The sequence below is a fragment of the Ambystoma mexicanum genome, chromosome 4q (assembly GCF_040938575.1).
Source record: "Ambystoma mexicanum isolate Mex_15411 chromosome 4q, UKY_AmexF1_1, whole genome shotgun sequence".
Classification (NCBI taxonomy): Eukaryota; Metazoa; Chordata; class Amphibia; order Caudata; family Ambystomatidae; genus Ambystoma; species Ambystoma mexicanum.
In genome coordinates this window covers 285,342,541-285,367,348 of record NC_090928.1, presented here as the reverse complement: position 1 = coordinate 285,367,348, position 24,808 = coordinate 285,342,541, and the positions used below count along the sequence as shown (strand labels likewise).

General features: G+C 45.8%; 1 protein-coding gene across 1 annotated transcript in view; it reads left to right on the top strand.

Moving 5' to 3' along the window:
• HDAC2 (histone deacetylase 2) overlaps positions 1–24,808 on the top strand; it is a 427,626-nt gene that overhangs the window by 316,084 nt on the left and 86,734 nt on the right. The window contains exon 11 of the mRNA XM_069607858.1: positions 19,013–19,143. Coding sequence (XP_069463959.1) covers positions 19,013–19,143 — 131 coding nt within the window. The remainder of the gene's footprint in view (positions 1–19,012; positions 19,144–24,808) is intronic.

The window sequence follows — 24,808 nt, the reverse complement described above, 5'->3', positions numbered from 1 at the left end:
CTCCACCACGATCAACCAGGATTACATCAAGAGCCATTCTATTTTGGAGTGTCATTAATCTAATTCCTTTTTCCTCTAATGTCATATTGTAAAATATATCTGTTCGATTTATTGTTTTCTCTAGTATTCTGGACAGTTGTCTTATATTATAGAGAATATTTGTCTTGTGGGGATGATTGTGGGTACACCTTCTTATGTTTGCAACCTTAAATTGTTTTCAGCTTTTCAGCCGTGTCGCATCCGTGTAGCAATTATTTGGAGGAACCAATCCCCTACCTCCTTGGTCAGAGAAACAGAAACAAGTGGTTTGCCACACAATAATAGCGCCACACTTGAGTTTCAAATGGACATTTTTCTTTATATTTTAATGTTGGGTCTCAAAAGTTTTCCATTTAATATCACATAGCCCCTTAGTTGACACGTGTTTCGGATACTCAAGAGCCTTTTTCAAAACAAATAGGGCAAAAGCATCTCAATTCAGTACAAAATCATATTCTTGCTCCATCATTTTTGAAAAAGTCCCGGGTCAATCCCTCATCGTACTATTTTTCCTGTTCCTCGCGTCGGCCTTGCACTTATATTTATAGGAGTTTATTGCTTGGCCCCAAAATGGTATGAATGATTTTGCTATGTCCTCTGCGATCAAACCACCTTCCTCATTTCGCCGTGGTCTTGACCTGGCCAATTTTGCTATATCTGCTGTTCTTGAAAGAAATACCCCTGGGAACAAAAATCCCAAGTAACAAGTACCTCCCCAGTTTTTAGGTAACCAGGGATACGGTTTTTCCCCACATATAAAATAAACAGGATCACCTACATAAACTGGCTCTACCTCTTTATCAATGAATGCTATATTCATGCATCTAGTGAATGTCGCCACCGACTAGGAACCCTTTTTTTCTCAGGCAAAAGGGGACAGAGCGTGGACTGTAATTGACTGTATAGGAGGGGGGGGAACCATCTTTATTTCCTTCTGGGTTCATATGAAACGTGATTACAGATGATTTATAAGGCACAAATAATCTGTCTTGTGGCATCACTACTGGTGTGACCAGTCGGGCTTTGTGAAATATAGAACAAACTACAGGTTTCATAATAATTTCTTCGAATTCATTCATATTTGTTCTATCTTACTGACCATTTTCACTTTCGTTCCATTTCCCATAGTATAATGCACTCAAGGATGCGTACCATGCAGAACTCAATGGCAACGGCTGCACATACCAACCAATTCCCTTACCACCATGCTGCGGCAAGTGGGCACATACCCAGCAATTATTCTTTCTCAATATTGAGTGAGTCATATTCATTATTAGCAGTAATGTGTTATTCCCATAACCTTCCCTCTGTCTTTCTTCCATTGGGGACAGAGTGTAAGTAATTACATGAACCGGGCTTTCAGTAGTCTAGATGTTTCCAACAGGCAAGAGTACTTCCAAGGGGTGTATTTCCAGTACTGTCATTATTGGGGCTAATATAATCATTATGCACATGACTATCGTTAACATCATCAGCATAACATTTTTTCGTCCAATTTTTTTTTTAAACCTTCCAGTCTCTATAGTTAACTCATTATGATCGGGGGGTGGAGGAGGGGGCAAAAGCTGGTTCCAACATTTTTCTCTCGCTTTTCTTCTTCAACAATGTTAGTCGTGAATATCTCTTATCCTTGCACTCGTTCGAATGTCAATGAGTTCGGTAAATGTCAACAGTTTGTTCTGCCAGTTCTTAGCAGTCTGGATTGCTATACATTGGGCAAGATCTCTGTGTATCTGCACATTGCTCAAAGAACTCCAGAGCAGTTATCAATTGCCTTTGTACCATGTGAGCCCCTCTTGTCCGTAAGGGGTGATCTGCACATGGATTTTTTTTTTTAGCACCGAGGAGACTCGCTCTAGGGCTGTCCGATTTGCACAACCCTCACGCCGCTCTCCTCTAGGCCTCCGGTTCCTACTTCATCCGCAATAGGAAACAGAGGCAACAAAGATCAAAAGAAAAGATTTGATCACTCCTTCTTCCGGTTCCGTAAATTATACCGCCTTGCTCCTGGTATCGTGTGATCAATGAATAGTGCGGACGCACTTCCAGACTTGAGCTCGGAGTCCGGTTGCGGCGCAATGACAGATGAAAGTGGTACACGTTTCGTGTCAGCCAGCAATGATGCAGGTTCTGCTGGACAACATTGGGGCACTCTTTGCCCTGCCTTTTTTATAGCAATCTTTTCAGGCTTCGTTCCGGGCTTTATTTCTGGATCAGACAGATTTTGTGGCAAAGAACTGGCAACAGTTTCTTTCGATTCTGGGACCTCTTTCTGGTCGTCTCGATCAGGCAGCTTTTCTGACGGTGATTGGACCTTTTTAGCGTGCGTTGCATGTATCCACGCTTTCCTTCCGTCCACACGGATGGCAGTTTGTTGTTAAAAGTATCTGGTAGGCTCTGGGTTCCAGTGAATGCCCCGGACCAGTGTATTTGATGGGCAGAGCCTCCTGCCCCTGCTGATGAATCAAACGCAATTTTTGAATTAACAGATACAGTATATGTTGAGCACAGGATATTCAATCTCCTTTAGCCGTTTTGGCTGTGGGGCACACCAAACATTTGCCGGCCTCCCCATCACTATCTCGTATGGGGAGAGCCCAGTTCTTGCCTGCACAGATGTGCGCATACACAGCAACGCTAGCGGTAATGCGTCTACTCAGCTCAACTTCTTCCCTGCACAAATGTTGCTTATTTTGGCCTTTAAAATGCCGTTGTGGCGTTCAATAAGACCGGCACTCATGGGGTGTCTAGAACAATGGAATCTCTTGTCAATCTGGAGACGTGCGCAAATCTGTAGTACCACTGCGCCCACAAAATGCGGGCCATTATCTGAACATATGACACGGGGCAGACCAAACCGGGAGAAATACTTCTTTAACATTACTCTTGCAGTGCTCATCGCGGTGCATTCTTTTAATGGATATGCTTCCAACCACTTACTGAATGCACATATAACCACCAAAACGTACCTCAAGTTTTGACACATTCATCTCTATGAAATCAAAATGGATTACCTCAAATGGCATAGAGGGAGGGCCGAAACTGCCTGTTGGAGTCACTGTTCCCTTCCCCACATTGTGTTGTAGGTACGTGATACAATTTTGGACCAGCCTCTCGGCATTTTTCTTTGTGTGTGTTCTCCCATACTGTAGTTATATGCTGAACTATCTTTTTGGCAATAATGTGTATAGGGCTGTGGGCCATCGTGACCATTGCAGTTACATAAGAGTTGGGCAGCATCCAATTTTTACTTTTCTTGTCTACCCAGCAACCTTCTAGATCTAATTCAGCAGAGCCCTCAGCCCACCCTCGTATTTCATCAGCAGTGGCCTCTGCCTGCATCTCTTTGACAGTAGCAATTCCATCTTCTATCATGCAGGGCACTTCCTCAGACTGTACTGTCAACATTTTGGTATTCAAATCGGTGGCAGTTTGCTTCGCAATCCTGTCTGCAAATGCGTTTCCCTCTCCCACTTTACATGTTACTTTTTTATGCGCCTCGCATTTCACTATTGCTAGGCGCTTCGGGCACGTAAGTGCAGACAGTAACCGTACAATCCAAGGCCCATGTTGAATTCTGGCCCCATGTGATGTCAAGAAACCCCTTCAGCCCAGAGTCGACCAAAGTTATGAACCACGGCGAAGGCGTATTGGCTGTCTGTATATATGTTTACACTCACATTTTCAGATATCTCACAGGCTCTGGTTAAAGCTATTATCTCCGTGGCTTGTACAGAGTTGTAGGGGATTCTTTTACTCTCTACAATCCTCTTCAATGTAGTGATGGCATAGGCAGCAGTTGATGTGCCATCAGGTAATTTAAAACGGGAGCCGTCACAAAACAGTTCTCCATCTGGCTCTTTTTGTGGGTTATCTGTTAAATCAATTCTTCCTTTCGTTTCTTAGTCGGTAACCATTAAACAATCATGGGGAGATGATTCATTCTCACCTAATTCTTTCATGGGCAGTGGCATTAATTCTGCAGGATTCAAAGCGCTACACCTCATAATTTGGATATGTGGCGCAAAGAGGACAATTTCGTATCTAGTCAATCTAGCAGAGGTGAGGTGTTGCGTCTGCGTTCTATTTAATAGAACGTCTATGGCATGTGGCACCATCAAAATTAAAGTGTGCCCCAATACCATTCCTTCGGTTTGTTTCACTGACGCAACAGCTCATAAACAACGTGGCAGTGCGCACGCTACAGGGTCCAGCGTGGAAGAAAAATAGCCGCATGGCCCATTTCTTCCACCTGGTTCCTGTTTCAAAACACCCAACGCGCAGCCCTCACTTTCATGTACAAACAATCTGAAAATGTTCTCATATTTGGTGTGCTCAAAACTGGAGCAGAACACAATGCAGTTTTGAGCAGATCAAATGCTGACATTCTTCATTCCACTGCAAGGGCATCACAGCATCCTTTTTCGTCAATGCCACCATTGGCTTCACAATCAATGCAAAGGTCACAATCCACTGCCGGCAATAGGAAGCCATGCCTATTATAGCTCTGACCCCTTTCTGTGCCTTTGGAATAGGCATACCAGAAATACTCTATCCTTTCCGGGGTCAGCCTTCTCCCCTCTCTCGAAAGTAGGTAGCCAAAATAAGCCACCTCCCCTCGACATTATTGGAATTTCTTTAAGCTCGCTTTGTGGCCTTGAACTGCTAAATGTGTCAATAATAAAACAGTACTTTTTTTTTTACAAATCTCTTCTGTATCAGCAGCAATCAATAGGTCATCTACATACTGTAACAATACACAACCTGTTGGTAATTCTAGCATATCTAGCTGTTCTTTCAATGCTCTGCTGTAAATAATCAGACTCTGTGAAGCCTTGTGGAATGCCTGTGAATGTAAATGATCTCCTAATGTGAAGGCAAACATATCTACTTTCCTTGTGTACTGGAATACTGAAGAAGGCATTTTTCAAGTCAATGACACTAAAGTACTCTGCTGAGGCAGGAATCATTGTCAACATTTTGGTGATGTCCGGAACCAATGGGAATTGAGGATCTACTACTTTGTTTAATGCGCGCAGATCAATTATGAAACGATATGGTACCTCATTACCCCCTTTCTTATATACCGGGAGAGTGGGGCTGGTACATGTACTGCCTGTAATCTCTTCAATCACCCCCAATTTTACCAAATCGGATACAATCCTTTCTCTCCTGCTGAAATTTTGTACTGTGGAATACGCGGTAACGTTACTCCTTTTAAAACAATCTTTACTGGTTCTATTTTCAAGCATCCTACATCATTGTCATTCATGGCCCATATACAAGTTGGCACTTCACTCAATTCTTCTGGCAAAGGTTTGGACAAAAATTCAGATACTGGTACATTCTATGGCGAAATTGTCAAGAACACTACATCAGGAGTGCACTGGATAACTGCACTCAGTTTTTTAAATTGATTTAAACCCAAAAGGTTTTCACCACAATTTTCTGTTAAGAGAAATGGACAATATTCAGTGAATGGACCTAATGTCACTGCTACTGGTTGGGACACTGGATTGATCACTGGGGTACCTGCACACCCTACTGAAATATTTCTTTGCCCCGACAGTGGTATTTCCGGAACCAAGTGATGGTGTATCGAGCACTTTTGCGCTCCTGTATCTACGAGAAAGCTATGCTCTCTATTCCCGACTTTCATTTCTACGTAGGATCCTTTTTGATTCATGGGAATAGGCACTGGTTCCGACCCCTGTCTTGGGCTGTCCTATTGAGGAAATAACACATCATCGAATGTGTAATCGCTACTATTACTATAGTACGTATTTGATTGGGTATCAAAAATGTTCCTGGCTCTTCGTCCATTTCCATTTTGCGTGTTCGGTTGGCTCCGATTCTAGCTAAAAGCAGTCTGATTTTGAGCTTGGTTCTGATTCTGGGTAACATTTTCTTGACTATTTTGGTGTTGCTGCATGTGGCTTCTATTCTGCCCATTTGTTCCTGGAGGCCCCCTATGCTGTCTTCTCTGGCCATACCCATTTCTATTTTGTAAATGTGGACATTGCGCTCGCCAGTGACCTTCCTCTCTGCAGTACGTACACTGATTTAGTCCCAGAGGCCCTCCATGCGTGTTCGAATGACTTCTGCCTTGTGCGTCTCCTTTCCCTCTATTGTGTCCCGCCGCTTGCTGAAGTAGCACTCTTGTTTTCAAATTTGCCCTATCCGTCAACTTTCTCTGTATTCACTCTCTTCTCATAATATTGGGCCATATGCAATACTTCGCTCAACGTTTTTGCTTGCCATGCACTTTCTGATGTCATTATTAGGTTTTAGATTGGAGGTATTAACCCTCTCACATACTTATCTACAAATAGTCTTTTACCTGCTTCTGTGCTTACATCCTGTCCACTAAAATCTGTAAAAACTTCCTCAAATCTATCCTCAAATCTATTAAAATAATCTGTGGATAACTCATCCTTGCCCTGAACGCATGCAGTCAATTTGTCCCATAATTTTCTGGAACAATTTCTTGTATGATCCGTGCTGGTAACGCCGCCATATTTGTTGCTGGTTTTCCTCCCGCTTGTCTATTCTTATCCTCCGCTACTAAATTCGCCCAAGTGGCGCAATAGGCCGCCTCATCATCCACTTTTCTTATTTGCTTCCATTTGTCTGCTGCCAGACCTACTGGGAATATTAGATCTATATCATCCATCGTGAACATGGACGATTTCAAATAGGACGATTTCAAATAGGACTATTTCCTTATAGAATCCCGCCGGATTCTTTCTTACATCGGGAATCGTCTGTTTTATATTATTCACTTCCTGTCTGGAGAAGGGGAGATGCACATACTGTGCTGTACAATGTGTTGGTTGGCCGCCTGCTGCAGGAATCTCTACTTTAGGCACAAAAGTAGGTGGGACTTCTCTCATAGGAAATACTGCACTCACTGTGCCTCCCCTTCTCTCATATGAAATACTATTCCTAAATCAAGTGATAAGCCTTTTTCTCCTGTTCCACGTTCTAATGCTCTCTTGTATATTGCCATCATTTCGGCGGGGGGGGTGGCTTTTTTGTCATCTATATCTCTCTCTATCAAATATTCAACCATTGTCTGCAGTGCTTTCCTTTTCATGGGCAAGGGGTATTCATCAAATATCTCATATATTTCCATTGTGGGAATACTAGGATCTGAAATCCATCTTAACGCCTCTCGTATACATACTTTTAGTCTTGGCGACGGCAAACATCGCCGCTGTACATATGGTATCGCCGCGTCCCTCCTTTCTCGCCTAATATCTTTATTCCTCTTCCCCGGTGTGGCAAACATTTCAGCCTATTCATCAAGTTCATTCTTAAATTCAAAAAGTCTGTCTACATGCTCCCTTATTTCATCTCTCTCTCTATAACTGGCTAATGCATTCAAATCCAACAACTGTTGCGGCGGTAGCCTCCCAATTAACTGTTTCCATCTCCCCATTAAATATTCCCCCATGCAGTCCAACAATACCTGTCTTTCATTGCTCCTCCTGAAATCGTACATCGAAGCTAGCGTTGACGTTTCATCATTCCCGTTTATATACATCTCTGCCTGTTCTTGCAACTCTCGTTTTCTCTCCTTACTGATCGCGCTAGGGGTCACTCTAGCGCATTCACTTTGTCCGGTCCCCTCTCGTTTCAATGAGTTCAAGTTCAATTATTGGAGGGGCGGATGGAACAGAAGAATCTCTTGGGAGGGAGGTGTGGAGGGGACAACGGGAACGGGAAGTGACTGGCTGGCTAATGGGAGGCGCTGAATGTAGGATCTGTGGCTGCGCTGGGGCTTGATCAGTAGGGAGGGGCTGAGCAACTGGAGGGGGCTGAGCAATAGTCACTGGCGCGGTCTTTTTAGTCTCTCTCCTTTGGACCTCGCTTTGTATCAGTCAATATTTTGTTTATTCATCTGATGAATGCAACTCTTGTTGTGGGTATATTTTATCTATACTCGACTGACCGCGTCTATTTGATTTTCTCAAACTATCATTCCACTCCTTTTCATTCACACTTTCGACTTATGCCTGCGCGCGCTCTTCTCTCTACTTTTCCAACGAAGCATAGCTTCCCTTCTCCAGTCTCTAAGGATATCAAATGCCGCAGGACGTGTTTTTGTTTTTCATCAACACCTTCTCCAAGTAATCTATCCTCATAATCTCAAAACTCCTGTGATTTGGCCACTGCAGATCTTCCTCTTTTCTGGTTTGCCTATGCAAACTCTCACAAAACATTATCGCCCCTACACCATACTTCACATACATCTCATACGCCGGCGACCCCTCGGGTGGCGCAACCTGGCCAGTTTCCAAAGATTGTCTACCGCAGCGGAAAAATCCCGCTAAGGTGGACAATACCCCCAGGCATGTTTTAACCTTACCCTCGGCTAATCAATCTTACACTGGGTATTTGATTTTGCAAAATCAACTCTCAACCAATATCAGGGTTACTTCGAATCGGGGCACGACTCACCTGATCAAGTCATCTTTCAAGACGCGATTCGTCCGTATACTGACGCAACCAATAATCGTTGCATGCATATCTTGGCACACTCTCTCGTTTCGGGACCCTCCCCTCCTTGTTCTCTGGCCGGGCACGTCGATCAGGGATCAGTTGTGTGCAGATCTGCAAAGGAGTCTCATCACTTTCACAGGGGCGCCCCTAACACCTCTTGATCCCGGCTCGATCGTCCCATCCTCGCCGTTCTCTCAGCCTTCCTTATTTTACAGCGTACACGATGGAACAAGTGGGGTAGGGTCCCTATTCGGGTGCCATCTTGAAGGGGCTCGTAGGGGACTCTCGCGTATGGAAACAAGGCACAATCACCACACACGAACTGATACACCAGACGCGAGGTTGTATTCCCAAAAGCTAGGGTTTATTGCAAAGCAAATAGTCACAGTTGGCCAACTGGGTCCCACGCCCCGCGACATGTGTTTCCAGACCCCGGGGGACGCAAAAGGGAGTGAGAATCGTACAATTTACATATATACAAAGCAAGCATCTCACAATCAGTGTTGACATATTCAATACCGCCCATAATGTATTTCCTTTGAACTGGGTTCGTTGATTGACAATTGTGACGAGTATGACACCTTCAAACATTTATTTAGCAACAGTTTGCAATTTCATGAGCCTGCAGATACAATTCTTTGTTATAAGAACACACTGCTTCTGTTCTCTGCAAGCAAGTGCAGGGGAGAGACACATTCCTATCTCCTAGTTTCTATTTGTGCACTGGGGCTCAACTTGCCCTCCAGGGCTCTACAGGGGTCAGGAAAGGGGAGCCACAAAGAGCATAATTCAAGCCAGTTAATGTTCGCTTCTAACATTTCTACTGCATTAGCGAGACTAGCTGGCACCTGTGTACTGATTAAATGCCTTGCTGCTTACTTACCCCCCTGCTCGTTTCTTATGAGGTTGTGAGTAATCCATATTTGTCTTACCTACTCCACCTGCGCCCTTTACCTTATCCACTCAATCTGCTCCCTTTATTACCTTACCGGCATTTGCTATGTGTCCCAGTCACTGGATTGGACGTTAAGGTTGCTTAAAACATTCGCAAAAGTGTGCCACCTTTAGTCGGACCTATGTACTCTACATTCTGGTGGACATCTCTACTAGCCCCTCTCCTCATAGACAAATCACATTTATGTGTTCGTTATTAATGCATTTGAACTTGTGCCTTTCTGCATTTTAATCTACTGCCTTTTTGGCTCCCTCTGCTAGAATCGAATCTAGGTATCTGTACCCTAATACACTGCTACGGCGGTTACTGCTACCTTACTTTCTGTGCACGCCACTGCATCTACGGTGGTCATTGTTATTGTTTAACATTGTGTGCAATTGCCTACGACAGCACCGCTACCTCAACCACCCTTTTTGTAGATCTGGTAGGCATCTGCTTTTAGACTGTATTAGGCCAACATGCCCTCCACCCTCACTATTCTATTTGCAAGAATACTGCCCACCCTACTCTACCTCACATGGCACACCGGTGGGACAGTATCCAATTACACCACCGCCTCCCTCCACTACCCCAATCTTCACAACACCATGACTATGCCGTCCATTGCTCACCACACCAACCTTTACCTTAACAACCCAGCCTTATGGCTCCAACACTTTGCTTCCAGACCTTCACCAAACATACCATGTTCCATCACCCTGAGAAATGCCAGACTTGGCTTGCGACTCACGCACGCCTCCCATCACTCTGCATCTTAAACAGCCTCTGACCTCCACCGCATCCACACATTTGAAAAACCCATCATCACCTCACCCCAACCTTCCTAACACTAGCAATATTAAGGGTGCTTTAATCAATGTCAGATCACTCACGGCTCACGCTCTAGAAGTGGCTGACCTTATTCTTACCCTTGACTTTATGGCCATCACCGAAACTTGGCTTCACGCAGCCTCTGGCCCACTACTCTCCCTTGCCATCCCTCCAGGTTACAACATTATCAGACACGATCGTAACTCTAACCAGTCCAAAGGTGGTGGCATTGCTATCATCCATAAAAATGCTCTAAACTTCCACCTCTCCTCTGTGCATCACTTTTGCTCTATGGAAGCACTGACAGCCAAACTAGCCGTCACTCCTAACCACTCTATCACCTTCCATCTACTTTACCGGCCACCTGGGCCGCTATCCACCTTTGCTGAGGACCTCTCTAACATCATCACTCATAACACCAAAACCAAATCCCAAGCCTCGATATTAGGGGACTTTAACCTGGGCCTCACTGATCCCAATGACACTGCTGCCATGTCTATTGATCATATGCTTATGAACGCAGGATCCATACAGTTTATCAACCAACCTACCCACGTTAAGGGCAGAACCCTCGACTGGCTAGCCTCCCACAACTGTCCTATCCATATCATCTCTAACCAACAGTATGCATGGGTCGACCACAACTTAATTACGTTTAACATTCAGTCCAAACCTGTCAGCCTCTCTCCTACCATTGCACCGGCTACTGCCACCCGCAATAAACGTGACATCACTTGCGACAGACTCCTCCCCCTCCTCCTCCCGGCTCTCAAGGACCGGGTTCGCTCATGCTCCGACCCCACGGCAATGGTTGACACCTTTAACCTCGCTATGCAAAAAGCCTTAGATATCATCGCCCCATCCAAACTGAGAAAACCCAAACCTCGAGCCCACCTGAACTCTTGGTTCACACCCCAACTCAGAACCCTGCGCAAAGAAAAACTAATTGCGCAATCACTTTCCGGAGCCAACAAATCGTGCCTCCTCCTGGCCACTCTTAACTACAAGGAAGCCATATTCCATGCTAAAAAAGACACTTACAATAAACCTATCGAACAAGCCAAATCCAACACCAAAGAATTGTCTAGAATCCTAAAAGAACTTGTCACTGCACCAGACACTTGCATCAAAGATAGCACTTGGGTACCAAAATCCAAGAGGCTCTCCTCGGCAAGATTGCCACCCTCCAAATTAAAATCAATAACAAACAATCAAGTCTACAATCCAACCCTATCCCCACCCTAAACCACCCCATCCCAGACTCCCTTTAGCTTTTCTCCACTCTCCATTTCCGAAGTGGAAAAGATCATCGCCAGCCTTAAACCGACCAATTGCCAAGGCGACCTCTGCCCGGCACCTATAATCAAGGAAGCAGCTCATGACCTAGCGCCATTCATTACTACGCTCATCAACTCTTCCTTTAGCTCTGGGATCGTACCTGACGATCTAAAGGACGCGTGGGTCATCCCCCTATTGAAAAAAACATACCCTGGATGCTAGTATACCCACTAACTACAGGCCAATCACCACGGTCCCGTTTTTACTAAAAATCCTCGACCGTGCAGCATATCTACACATTCGAGATTACCTTGAATCTAACAAACTTTTGGGACTCAGGCAATCTGGGTTCCGGCCATGTCACGGCACTGAAACTGCCCTCATAGATTTAAAAACACAGATTGAAGATCTAAAAGACAAAGGCAAACTTGCTCTCTTACTCCTCTTGGACCTCTCAGCGGCCTTTGATCTCGTCAATCATGAAATCCTCTACCACCACCTTAAATCAGCTGCACACTTCTCCGATAAAGCTACAACCTGGATTAGCTCCTTTTTAGACAATAGATCAATGCGTGTGATCTCTCCACTAGCAGCTGCCCCACCTGCACCTGTCTCCTGTGGCGTGCCACAAGGATCTTGTGTTTCACCCACGTTATACAACGTGTTCACCAAACCTCTCTTCGATATCGTGGACTATCTGGGTGTCACTTACACCAACTACGCTGACGACACCCAGATACTAATCCCTATCGCGGGTGACTACACTGCTGACTCCCTCGCTACCAATGTCATCTACCAGGTCATCCAGGCGTGGATGGCACAACACGGACTCTGTCTTAATGATGAAAAGACTGAGCTCCTTATTCTTGGTTCGCCACAAAAACTTACCAAACTCGACCCTGCGTTCAAATCCTTCATCATCGATGGGAATATTATCCCAACCGCCAAGGACACAAAAACCCTAGGGATCTACATTTACTTGACCCTATCCCTGACCAGACAAACTAACTCAGTCTCTTCCGCAGCGGCATATACCTGCAAGCTTATTACAGCCTGTCGCCCTTTCCTCTCCGCAACCAATTGTGTCACCCTGGCTAGAACTCTTGTATTATCCAAGATTGATTACTGCAATGCACTGTACCTAGGCACCAATTGCTGCAACCTAAACAAGTTACAAATTGTCAAACAATGTGATTAGAGCTGCCCTCAACATTCCCAGGCGCCAACACATAACCGACACCAGACGCAATATTCGCTGGCTCTCAGTCCCACACCGTATCTCCCTGAAAACCCTGGCTCTTACCCACAAATGCCTTCATAACCAAGCTCCCTGCTACCTGGCCAACCGATTTGCCCTCCACAACTCCATTAGACACTGCAGAATGGCTCATTTAAACTGCCTTCAGGTTCCACGTTTCAATCTCCAAAGATCAGGTGGAATTAGCTTCCCTATCTTGGCAGCTAAACTCTGGAACACGCTTCCTAATGAGCTTAGAGCAGAACCCTCATTCCCGAGATTCAAACACCTTACGAAAACCTGGCTGGCCGCCCAGGACATTTAGCTCTGGGTTCTCTGCTTAATTTGTACATGTATATATAATCTGCTTGTCCTCTCATTGCTATTGTACCTGTAAATTCTATATTATACTTGTAAACTTTGTAATCATGGTTCTGTCTGTTTCTCTTATGTTGTAACTAAGTGATGCGCCCGGTTGCCCCTGGGCCTGGTGCGCTATCGAAATAAAATAAATACAAATACTTCCAAGAACTTGTGAGGGAGGAGACCGGGCATTTCTGTCTGGGTTGCTGGGTTATGTTTCAACAAGTCTTTCGCGGCCTTGCTCTATGCATGAACAATAATGTACTAATGGAGCAGAATAAGTTTTCAGCAAAGCAGTGTTGACAGAATGCAAGAGGCAAACGTTCGAAAACAAAATGGCGATTTCAATCACTTCAAAATGGCCGCACTTTAGTCAAGCTTATGGCTATGTATTTCTAATGCTAAACACATGAGGCGATTGGTCTTCGGCCAACAAAGTACATTGCCTCCATCATTGAGTGGTGTCTACTTTTTCTGGACTGACATCCCTGTGCCACTGCACTGAAGGTGCTGTGTCACAATGTAAAGATGATGCCTATGAAGTTTGTCAGACTCCAAAGTGAAAAGAAACCGAGACCAAATCACAGAAAAATACATGATTGGGGAAAAAGTCTTGCTCCCGCCAGGATAAAAATGAAAAGTCCAAAAGTCCATCAAACAGAGCTGGGGGTCTCTAAGGTAGAAGGGAATTAGCAAATATCTGCGAATGCTCCCCAACACTTGGTATTACTGAAAGAAATCTAAAAGTAACTATTGGTTTCGTCTTTCCTAGAACTACTTTTAGGTGTTCCAAAAAAGGCTATATGCTTTGATCTGTGTACCTTCAAGCATAGCATTGTTTTTTTTTATAATTGTGGTTATATATAATGTGATGGTACTTATTTCCCCCAAGATTTATTTGGGCCTACTTGTATTAAAATAAACCATTTATTTGTATAATATATGTTTGTGTTTATTTGGAGCGTTTGTATTACAATTCTTTTTGTACTGATTCTACAGCCCCCTCTCCCGCTTACAATAAGCTCTGTCTATGCTACCCTATACTCCGGTGGTACTGCTTTTTACTAGGAGTGGAGTCTTGTGCTTCCTCAGTTGAATGGTATTACTAAGCCAAGCCATTAGTTCCTATATGTATAGGTTGGTTGCCATATGTTGACCCCCAAATATCGAAATGATTTTATCGACCACTTAATGTCCAAATGCAGGATAACATCTGTGCTGTAGTTACGTTGCCCAGCCAAAGGGAAAATACAAGATTTCGAGGGGATTGTGTCCTCCTGCGTATTCTACATCTATGACCGGTAATGTCCACAGCTGTGCTGCTTTGGAAAATTTTCGGCAGAGGGCGTCCTGCGTCAATGGCGTCCATCTGTTGTCCCTCGAGGGCCTCAGTCGAGGGTCGACTTCACTGGATAAGGACGCACAGTGCTGGTAGCCTCAGTTCAGTTTTTTTCCTCAAACTTGTTTGCTTCGGAATCTCGGCATGCTTGATTCTTTCTTTGTATACGAGGTCTTCATCTTCTTCTACTAGCCCGAAGTCGGGCTTTAAAAAACGTCGGGACTGCGGTTCGAAGATGTCCATCACGGATCCGCACGATATCTGCCTCTGGTGGCTCGGTGAAAGCCACGCCACCGACTGTGCGGATTGCCAGTCCCTGACGTCTAAGGCCTTGCGGGAACGTAAGGGGAAATTGAAGGTAGGTAGTGTGTCTAAGCCCCATAAATCGAAGTCAGCTGGGCTTTCGACCGATGACTTGAGGGGCGACTCTGCGTCGGCGAAAATCCAGGGGGGGGGGTCTGGGTCTAGGAGTTGTTCCCGCCATTCCTCTGCCTCGTCGAGGCATTCTAGGAAGCGCCGTCACCGGTCACCGTCCCGTCCTAGTCAGAGGAGGGCTCCGACAGACTGCTGACTTGTCCCACCAAGTCTTTGTCTCCTGCCGAATGGGATGCATTCCGCCAGCATATTTTGGCAATTCTTTAGTCGCAAGGCACAGTTCCGTCCGCGCCTTCGAAAGAAACCGGCAAGGAACAGGCTCAGTCCACCACTCGTACGCCTTCGGGCTCGGGAGGTCAGCGCGATCATCGGGAGCCGTCGAGGTCCCGCTCGGACAATGGAGATCGCTATAGCCATGCCAGATCCAGGTCCCCGTCCTCGACGCCATCGAGACCGTGGGAACCTGTGGAGCCTTCTTCGAAGAAGGTGTCAACTCCATCAGCGCCGTGTCGGTCGAGCGGCTCTCTCGAGGTTCCGGCCTCTAAGTAAGTCGTCGACGCCGTTTGTGGAGGATTTGCCACAGGTGTCCCCTGAGGACTGTGGAACATCCGAGGAAGGCTCTCAGTAATTCTGAGAGATCTGTTTTTTAGCCCTATTCTGTTCCTCCTCCTAGATTGGAGTTTTTCCAACCTTTACAGGATATTTCAGAGGTTGAGGAACTGTCTGATGAGGAGATGCCTGTGCCTCCTGATGTCCCTGATGACCTTTTGTCTGGGCATAGTCAGATGGAGGAACTCCGTCAGTCATTGCATGACGCTAGTTCCCTTGACACCTCTCCGGAGGTGGAGTTTGCCCGACCTGAGCTTGGAGCGCATGCAGATTCCTCATCAGCGTCTCATGTCAAGGGTGACTGAATACTTGGGGTGGTCTGCTCCACCTGTTGATTTTGCTCAGGATGATTTGACTGACATCCCGGATCAAGGTCCGCCCACTGACCCGGTATTGCCGTTTCACATGGCTTTGCAAAGGAGGGTGGTGGCGGCTTGGACTGCTCCAGAGAGTCTACCGGCAGCTAATAAGTCACTTCTGAAGAAATGCCGCCCATCCAGTAGTGACCCCTGCTACTTATCGACGCACCCTACACCGGAGAGTTTGGTGGTGCAGGCGGCTACGGCTTCCTCGAAGCAGCCTGCTTACCCTACCATCCCTCCTATGAGCGCTTTAATGGTTGGGCGAAGAAGGTATTTTCGGCTGGGGGTATGGCATTGAAGTCTGCCAACTCCTCTTGTGCCTTAGCGAGATTTACACTCTGTGGAACTGTGCGTCTTTGGCGGCTGAGCATATTACCGAAAGGGATGGTTTCCTAGCCCTTGTGCAAGACGGCAAGGATGCCATGTGTGAATCCGTTCAGTCGGGTTTGGACACAGCAGTGTTCGATACATCCCTGGGGTAGTGTTCGCCTCCCCAGGTGAGGGCTCATCAAATTCTGCAGATGGTGGACAAGTTTCAACATGCCCAGAGTCTCCCGGCGTTCAAATTCTTGAGGTTGCTCGGCCTCATGGCATCATGCATTTTCCTGGTGCCAGAGGCCAGGCTGCGGATGAGATCCCTGCAGTGTATTCTCAAGGTGCAGTGGTCGTAGTTCTCCGGCAGGATGTCGGATCCCGTTCAGATTCCGACCTTGGTCGGCCAGGATCTTCTATGGTGGGCCGACGAAGGCAATCTGATGAAGGGAGCACCATTTTGCCAACCGTGGCGGACGCATCGCTCATAGGTTGTGGCGCTCATGCCAACGAGGTTGACAGCCAGCGGACGTTGGTCTCCGTCGGAGTCCAGACTGCACATCAATCTGTTAGAGCTGAGGGCCGTCAGTCTAGCCCTGAAGGCTTTTCTGCCGTCTGTGCGGGGGACGAATGTCCGGATTATGACGGACAATACAGTGGCCATACACTACCTCAACAAAAAAGGGGGGGGTCCCGGTTACTCTGGTAAGTCTCTGGATTTTCAACTGGAGCTCAGCAAAGACGGACGGATTCAGCCTTTCAAAGATGATGCACTGGGCCAGGGGGTCTCCTGGTATTTCGAGAGGCACAACACCTCAGGAGATGGCTCAGATTGTAGTTCATCTCTGGGCTGGTTGGTCCCACCAGCCAAAGGGAAGGAATCGTTCTCTTCAGAGTTCCTGTCACATAGAACACAGGGTCAGGACAGCAGTGGTCTCTTCACGGTGCTATAAACGGTCTGCAGTGTCTCTGGTCGTAGTCTTCTTTGGTAACTTCGGTTTCCAGTGGTCGACTTGCCTTTCACCTCCGGAACCTCATCTTTTATTCAGTTTCAGCACACACTCCTCTGCAATATCTCTCAGCAATTTACAGAAAGCAGTGGGTGGCTGTCCAATCAGGACAGCTAAACCCCCAGTGGGAGCTGGTTCCAGTCAGGCACTCGGGCATACAAAGAGCAGGGGATTGAAAAACTCCTCCCCCACTTCCTGCCTGCCCCGACACACTGGAGTCTAGGCGGGGACACCCAAGGGTTCCCGCCAAAGGCAAAACACACACACAGCCCTCCACCTCCCAGAATGGTGGTAGAAAGACTAACAAAGGGCAACCAGGCTAGAAATGGTGAAAAAGAAGGAGCCACCAAGTTAGTTCTTAGGTGACCCTATTGTGCACAACCAAGACTGAATACAGTCTGCGGGGGGGAAAAATAGCACAATAGTTGGTAGAACACGTCCAGTGCTACCAGCCATAGCTAGTAGCTAGAAGGTTGTATGTGACTAAGAATTCACAGGAGCAGAGACAGGGGGGAATACTAGGTATCCCTTGGCACTCCACATAGTTGGTGTGTGGCATCTCCCATAGTGTAACGTTTTCGGAGGTATACAAAGTATCCCTCTATTCTTAAGAACTGTAGTTACTCGAGGATTGCGATTCTCAAAGGAGAACCCAAAGGGTTCCTAGCAACACTGCCCATAAGGAGCTGCGTGCTGCAAAAGTTAAAACACAGATGCCTTAAAAGAGATATGGAGAAAAGTAGACTCCATAGTAAAGGTAAAACACAGAGAACAGAGTTCCAAAAGACAGACCACGTAAGAGTGAATGAGTGGAAAAAAGATCCACTCATTCAGGTTACAAAGAAAAAGGTCCAGAAGTCCAGCAAAAAGTGCTCGGGGGGGGTCTAACTAGGAGAGGGGATAAAGCATACAAATCTCCCTAACGGGCCTCTGGGCTTAGACACCAGTTTTCAGGGTTCTGATGGACAGAAATTAGTGCTTTTAAATTGTGCATTTTCAATCTCTTGCATTTCACACTATTGTGAAAAATGCATTTTTCTCCATCTTCATTCTCGCAGCTTTATTTTAAAACTGTTTGAGAAGCCACCAGATTCCATGGTGTGCCTTTTTTGAATTTATTTCAGCAGTGGCTTCATCTGTAGTCTAGTCATTTCCCTCCAAGCTGGAAAATGCATACATTTCCCCCATCACAGCTCTGTTTTAGCAAGCTGTACTTCCGGCTTTTTGGCCTAGTCATTCCAATGCTGCCACACTTTATTTTTATTTTCCTGAAATCGGCATTTGGATGCTTGGCAGTTGAGAATGAAATGTTGGCCTTGTCTCTGCCATTCAACCGTTAATTTTTCATATTTTTGCACTTTTGGGACAATCTGGCCAAGGGCGGTTCATTGATGTCATGTGACTGAATTTATCCCACACTGCACCACATTCCCATACCTACCATGATTATTGTTGCCACTGTTTATCCTGAAAGGAAGATTAATAATGGTTTTAGGTTTTACATCCCCTCTCATGCCATTGCTAAAGTTGACACTATGGTCCCAGTTAGGAGGGTGCTAGAAAAATAAAAGTTCATGCATGAAGGCTATCTTATATTCTCCCACATGCAGGAGCGGGGAGAGATTATTGAAGCCTGTGTGAATTTATGCCGGATACATATTTTGGTGCGCACTCGTTTTTCTTTGAACATTTACTGCTTCGTACTTGTCAGCTCATGAAATAGGGGCAAACCTCCATGTGAATAGTAAATGTAGTGATCTTGTCTCTTTTCCATCTTTTGGAGGATTTTGCTTTTATTAGTCATTTTTCTCTTTATAGACAACGTTTATTTGAAAACTTGCGGATGCTACCACACGCCCCTGGTGTCCAGATGCAAGCCATTCCAGAGGACGCCATTCAAGAAGACAGCGGTGATGAAGAGGGAGCAGATCCAGACAAACGAATTTCTAGTAATATTTTTTTTAACTTTAGGCAAATTACATCAAATATATATAAATGCAAATTTGTTCTTACTGGATTCCAAATCAAATGTGCAAAGTTTATAGCAGCTGCAATGTTTGGTTATACTTTCAGTAGTCTCATTTGAGCCGACTGCCCTCTTAAAAAAAACTTAAAAAATAAAAAAAAAATAAAAAAAACTACACATTCAGGAGACGACCAATTTAGCATAAATGTTTGCTCTTACACATCACCCTTTTGTAGGCACAATGTTGTAGATGTCACTTCTTGGGACATCCTCAGTTTGGGCAAGCAGTGCTCTGTAAACTTTTTTGGTTAACTTTGGATTTTCATCCTCCTGTACGAGAGTAGTGCTTTGGGTAACACCCAACAGTAAGGAGGAAAGTGAGCAGGATGTAGGAGTTTGTAAATGTTACTCACCGTAATTACTATTGTGCCCCTAGTCCATTGTCCCATTTCCTCAACACTTCCTTCAGCTGACCCGGATCAAAGTCCTGCCTGACTGCTAATCCCTTTGTAAATGTATGGAAATGTACTGAAAGGCTTTTGCAGTGGGTGGAGCATGTAAGAGTAATGGGATCTATGTGATTATTGCGGTGGCCGAAAAGGCCAACTTTTTTTTAAACCCCTTTACACCACATATATTTGCGGAGGGAGGCATCCCCCAACCCCCCGATATTAATATTATATTCTATACCTCGACATTTTCGGCCGTCGTAATTGTGAGGGCAACATTTTGGTACAATTCAGAGTACGGTTGTGTACCACATTTGTGCACTTGCTCCACGCTTAACTTGAGGGATGCAGCAAAAGTCAACAGTTGCATTATGTGTAGTACAGTCTAGAACAGGTTCAGCTGGTATAATTTTATGGTTGCAACTTTGGTCTAGGCCATCCCTCTGATCCTGACTGTTCCAGGACAGACCAAACACTCTTTTGGCGCCAATTGAACATTTCTCTTGGATGACTGCGTTCTAAGGAGAGACTGGTGAAGTATTTTCAACCACTGAAATTAAGGTGAGACAATACACCCAACCTAAAAAAAGGGAAGCCAAACCTCTTATGCTAGTTAATGTGACGGAGCAGTCCTGCTGAACCCCATGCAGGGTAGCTAGGCTGACACAGAGGTAGTTGGTCTGTTAAGGAGATTGGTCATGCTTCACCCCCTCTCCTGGTGAGACCCACAGCACTTTTGTCTGGACTTCTGGACCTTTTTCTTTAACTCCTGAATGAGTGGAGCCTTTTTCCACTCATTCATTCTTGTGGACTCTCTTTTGTAACTCTATTTGTATGCTACCTGTGCTATGGAGTCTGTCTGCTCCATAGCTCTTAAAAGCATCTGTATTTTTCTATTGCAGCACACAGCTCCTTATGGGCAGTGCTGCTGGAGGGTCTTAAGTCACATAGACATTCTCCTAGTTATGGCTGGTGGCAGTGGACGTGTTCTACCAACTATTGTCATTTTTGTACCGCAGGCTATGTCCATAGCCCCGGTAGTGCACAATAGGAGCACCCAAGTACCAACTTGGGGCCTTCATTTTTTTTTTCGCCATTGCTAACCTGTTTGGTCTTTGTTAGCCCTTTTCTACCATACTGGGAGGGGAAGGTCTGTGTCTGTGTGTGTGTGTTTTGCCTTTCGTGGGAACCCCATGGCAGCAGGAACTGAGAGCCTCAGGTGAGTTTTCCACCCCTTTGTCCTTTGTCTGCCATAGTTCCCGAATAGGACTAGCTCCCGCAGGGAATCTGGCTGTCCCGATTGGTCAGCCAAAGGCCCCTTTTTGTAAAATACAGAGAAAGATTGCAGTGGAGTGTGTGCTGGAACTGGATAAAAGGAGAGGCTTCTGGATTGAAAAGCAAGTCGACCACTGGAAGCTGATTTAACCGAAGAAGAGGACGAAAGACGCCTGCAGACCCTTTTGCAACACTGTGCGGTTCTTATCAGTTTTATGTCAAGACATTTACTCTGCAAGCACATACAAGAAAGTCACTTAAAGGAAGGAAAATGGTTAGAGTAACATGAGCCTGGTTCAAGGTTCTAGAGAGGGTTCAAAGTCTTGACAAGCAGCAGAATATGAAGAGTTCCTGTGGATTTCCTCAAGTCTCTAGTGTTATAGAAGCAGCAAGTTAACTACTAACGGAGGCCGTTTTAAGGACTCTATGAAGGGACACAAGCAGCGGCTTGAGTTGGAGTTAAGAAGGGTTTGCCATGGACGCATCTTCATGCACTGCAATGCTCTGGAGAAACTTTCTGGAATAAGGTAAGCAATACCTTTTTTCCCCCCACAGTACCTTAGGCTTGAAAACCTTTGTGGTGGATGCTCTGCGATGTTGCAGCTCTGGACCCAACTGCCGGATTCTGTGGTCTGATGACTAAAGGCAGGAAATGGACAGGATCTCTCAGCAGCAGTATTGAGGGAGGACCTCTGGCACGGCTTTCATCAACTTCTCTGGCCGCTCTCCGGTTTTGGTGCCTTTTCTGCAGCACCAACAAAGGATGCAATTCACTTGGTCAATCTTCTTTGGTTCTTGCAGTCACACACTCTGATGTCTGGACGAGTTGTATTGTCCTTGAGGGGTCAGCAAAGATTTGGATGAATTTGGCCTTTCCACAACGATGCACTTGAAATGGGCAGCCGGTCTCCTGGTATTGGGGTTCTGCAACTCTTGAAACTCGCAGAACCTCGTAAGATGGCTCAAGTAAAATGTTGTTGTGGGACTGTCTGTTCTCACCAGTCAAAGTGAGGAGTCGTCCTCTTAGGAGTTCCTTTGTCTTACAGAAAACAGAACCAGGACAATAGTGGGCACTTCACCGTGTTGCAGAGGGTCTGCAGGCATGAACGGTTGTCTTCTTCGGTCACTTCAGCTTCCAGTGGGCAACTTGCTTTTCACTTCAGGAGCCTCGCCTTTTATCTATTTCCAGCACTCTCTCCTCTGCAATCTTCCTTAGCAGTTTACAGAAGGGGGCATTTGGCTGTCCAATCAGTACAGGCAGTCCCCCAATTGGAGCTGTTCATTCCGACACGGTCAGACAAAGGACGGGGGTGGGGGGGTGGTTGGAAAACTCCTCCACTTCCTGCCTGCCGGAAACTCTGGAGCCTAGGTGGGGACACCCAAGAGTTCCCGTCAATGGCAAAACAGATACACAGTCCTCCCTCTCCCAGACCGGTAGAAGAAGACTGACCAAGAACAACCACGCTAGTAATGGTGAAAAAAGAAGGGAGGCCCAAAGTTAGTACTTGGGTACCCCTATTGTACTCTACCCAGGCTATGGATCTAATCTGCGGTGGAAAAATTGCACAATAGTTACTAGAAAACTTCCACTACCACCAACCATAATTAGGATATTGGCCCTTGACTAAAAAGTCACAGGAGCAGAGAAGGGTGGGGGTTTTGAGGGGAATGCTAGGTATTTGTTTGGCACTCCACCTAAGGTGGAGTTTGCCAATCTGACTATAAAGTTTTAGGAGAGATACTAAGCATCTCTATCCTTAAGAACTGTACTTAATCTATGATAAAGAAAAGAATCTCGAAGGAGGAACCTAAGGCTCCCCAGCCACACTGCCCATAAGGAGCTCTGTACTGCAATAGTAAAATAGAGCTGCCTTTAAGAGTTATGGAGGAAAATGGACTCCATAGGACAGGTAAAATACAAAGAATAGAGTTCCAAAAGACTGAGCCCATAAGAATGAATGAGTGGAAAAGGCTCCACTTATTCAGGATTTCAGAAATATGTCCAGAAGTCAAGCAAAAAACGTTCCTGGGGTTTCAGTAAGAGAGGGGATGAAGCATAAACATGATAAATCTCCCAAACATCCTCGCCTAGACTGCTAGGCCTAATCATGTCCTGCAGTACTCTTTCCTGTGGTGACTTTTGAGCCTCCTGGGGTCTGACTATCCACTGAATAGGCACCTCTGCAGCTGCTGACACCGTCCCAGGTTGGAGCTTGGGCCTCTGCAGATCTTCCACTTGTGGCTCAGGAACCTTGTCCCCTGCAGCAGCTGTTCTTTGCATTGAAGAGGTGGTCTGGAGCAAGTTTATTTTTTAACCTCTTCCAAGTTCTAAACCTGCTGACCAATGTCTGGGATTTCTTCTCCATTTCACTTTGCTAGCCGTAGCCTGGGGGGGGGGTCCTCTGTCGTGGCAGAAGTAGTGGTCATTGTCCAAGGTCTGCTGTCATATGCTGCTGTGTTTCTCGTGTAACTGCATCTCCTACAGAGATTGCAACTGCTGCGTAGCCAGACCCAAAACTGTCGCCTTCTTAAACAACCCTCAGTGTTCTGTCACCTACAGTAGCTCCTAGCCAAGGAAATGGGACCCAGCATGCCAGTGAGGCTTTTGACAATTTTTTTGTTTAGGTGTCCTCTTCAAAGTACTCTTTTTGGCAACTTATCTCAAGGTCTTCTGCACAGTTTTGCCATGATTTGCTGAAAAAGATACATTGATTCTCCAGGATGGGGTCTGGCATGGATTCACATGCTCATGAATATTCCCCGTTCGGTAGAATTCTCAGAAATGTGCTAATTCCTCTCTACTTTAGAGACCCCCATCACTTTTGCTGGACTCTAGGACTTTTTAATTTTTAACCTGGAGACCTTTTTTCCCACTCATGTGTTTTTCTGTGATTTAAACACTGTTTCTTTTGGTTATAGAGTGACAAACTCCATAGGCATAATCTTTGTTCATTGTGACACATAGCACCTTCAGTGCAGTGCAACAGGGAAGTCTTTCAGATTTCCCAAATGTTTAAATACCTTCTCTTGGAGAAACTGCTGTTTCCAAGAGCAATGAGGTGAAATTGACTTTACTTACATTTGTAACTTTCTACACCAAGCACACACTCTTAAAATAGGGTGCTGGAGGGGTTACTTTGTATCCCCTTTGTCTAGTTTCTCATGTAACATTTGATGTTACCCTTTCTACAATTAATGGCTGGTGTTAGCACTTTTAACTACCATTGGGAGTTTTTACTGCGGGCTGCGTTCGCAGCTGCAGTAAGGCACCCATGGGTGCCCATTTTGTCAAAATGGCCCCGTTCTTCTTTTTTCTCCATTTCTTGTTGGAAAGGTTTACTCTGAGATTTACTCTGCGCGCCAAACCAGGTTTGGTCCCTTTGTTCCTTTTGTCTCTGGCGGGATTCATGAGTGAAGCCCGCCTCTGACCCCAGTATGTCTGGCAGGGGCAGGAAGTGAGGGTGGTGCCTGAAACTCCCTGTGCTTAATCCCCTTGGTTACAGGAATTCACCCAAAGGTGATTGGCTGGCTGGCTGTCTGGCAAGGACAGCCACCCTGCTGTGTGATTGACAGCTAGGCTGGAATGAATCGGAGAAACCTGCATAAAAGGCAAGGATTTTTGGCTTGGAAGGCAGTCGACCACTGGCCGAAGGAATCGGAAGAGGAACTTGGAAGAGACACCTGCTGCAACTCCTAGACCGTTGGTTTTCCCAGTGAAGCCCTGCTGCTGTGCTGAAGCTCTGAATGTGCATCGACTAGAGAAGCCCTGCAAGGATGACTCTTCCCCTTGAGTTGGTAGGACCAATGAACTCCAAAGTAAGTCCGTCTGGACATACTCTCAGAGCTTGTTGCATTTCCACTGCAGTTGCTGCTGGAACCGAAGAGCCAGGGAGAGGAACATCAGATTGTGTGAGTTGCTTTTAA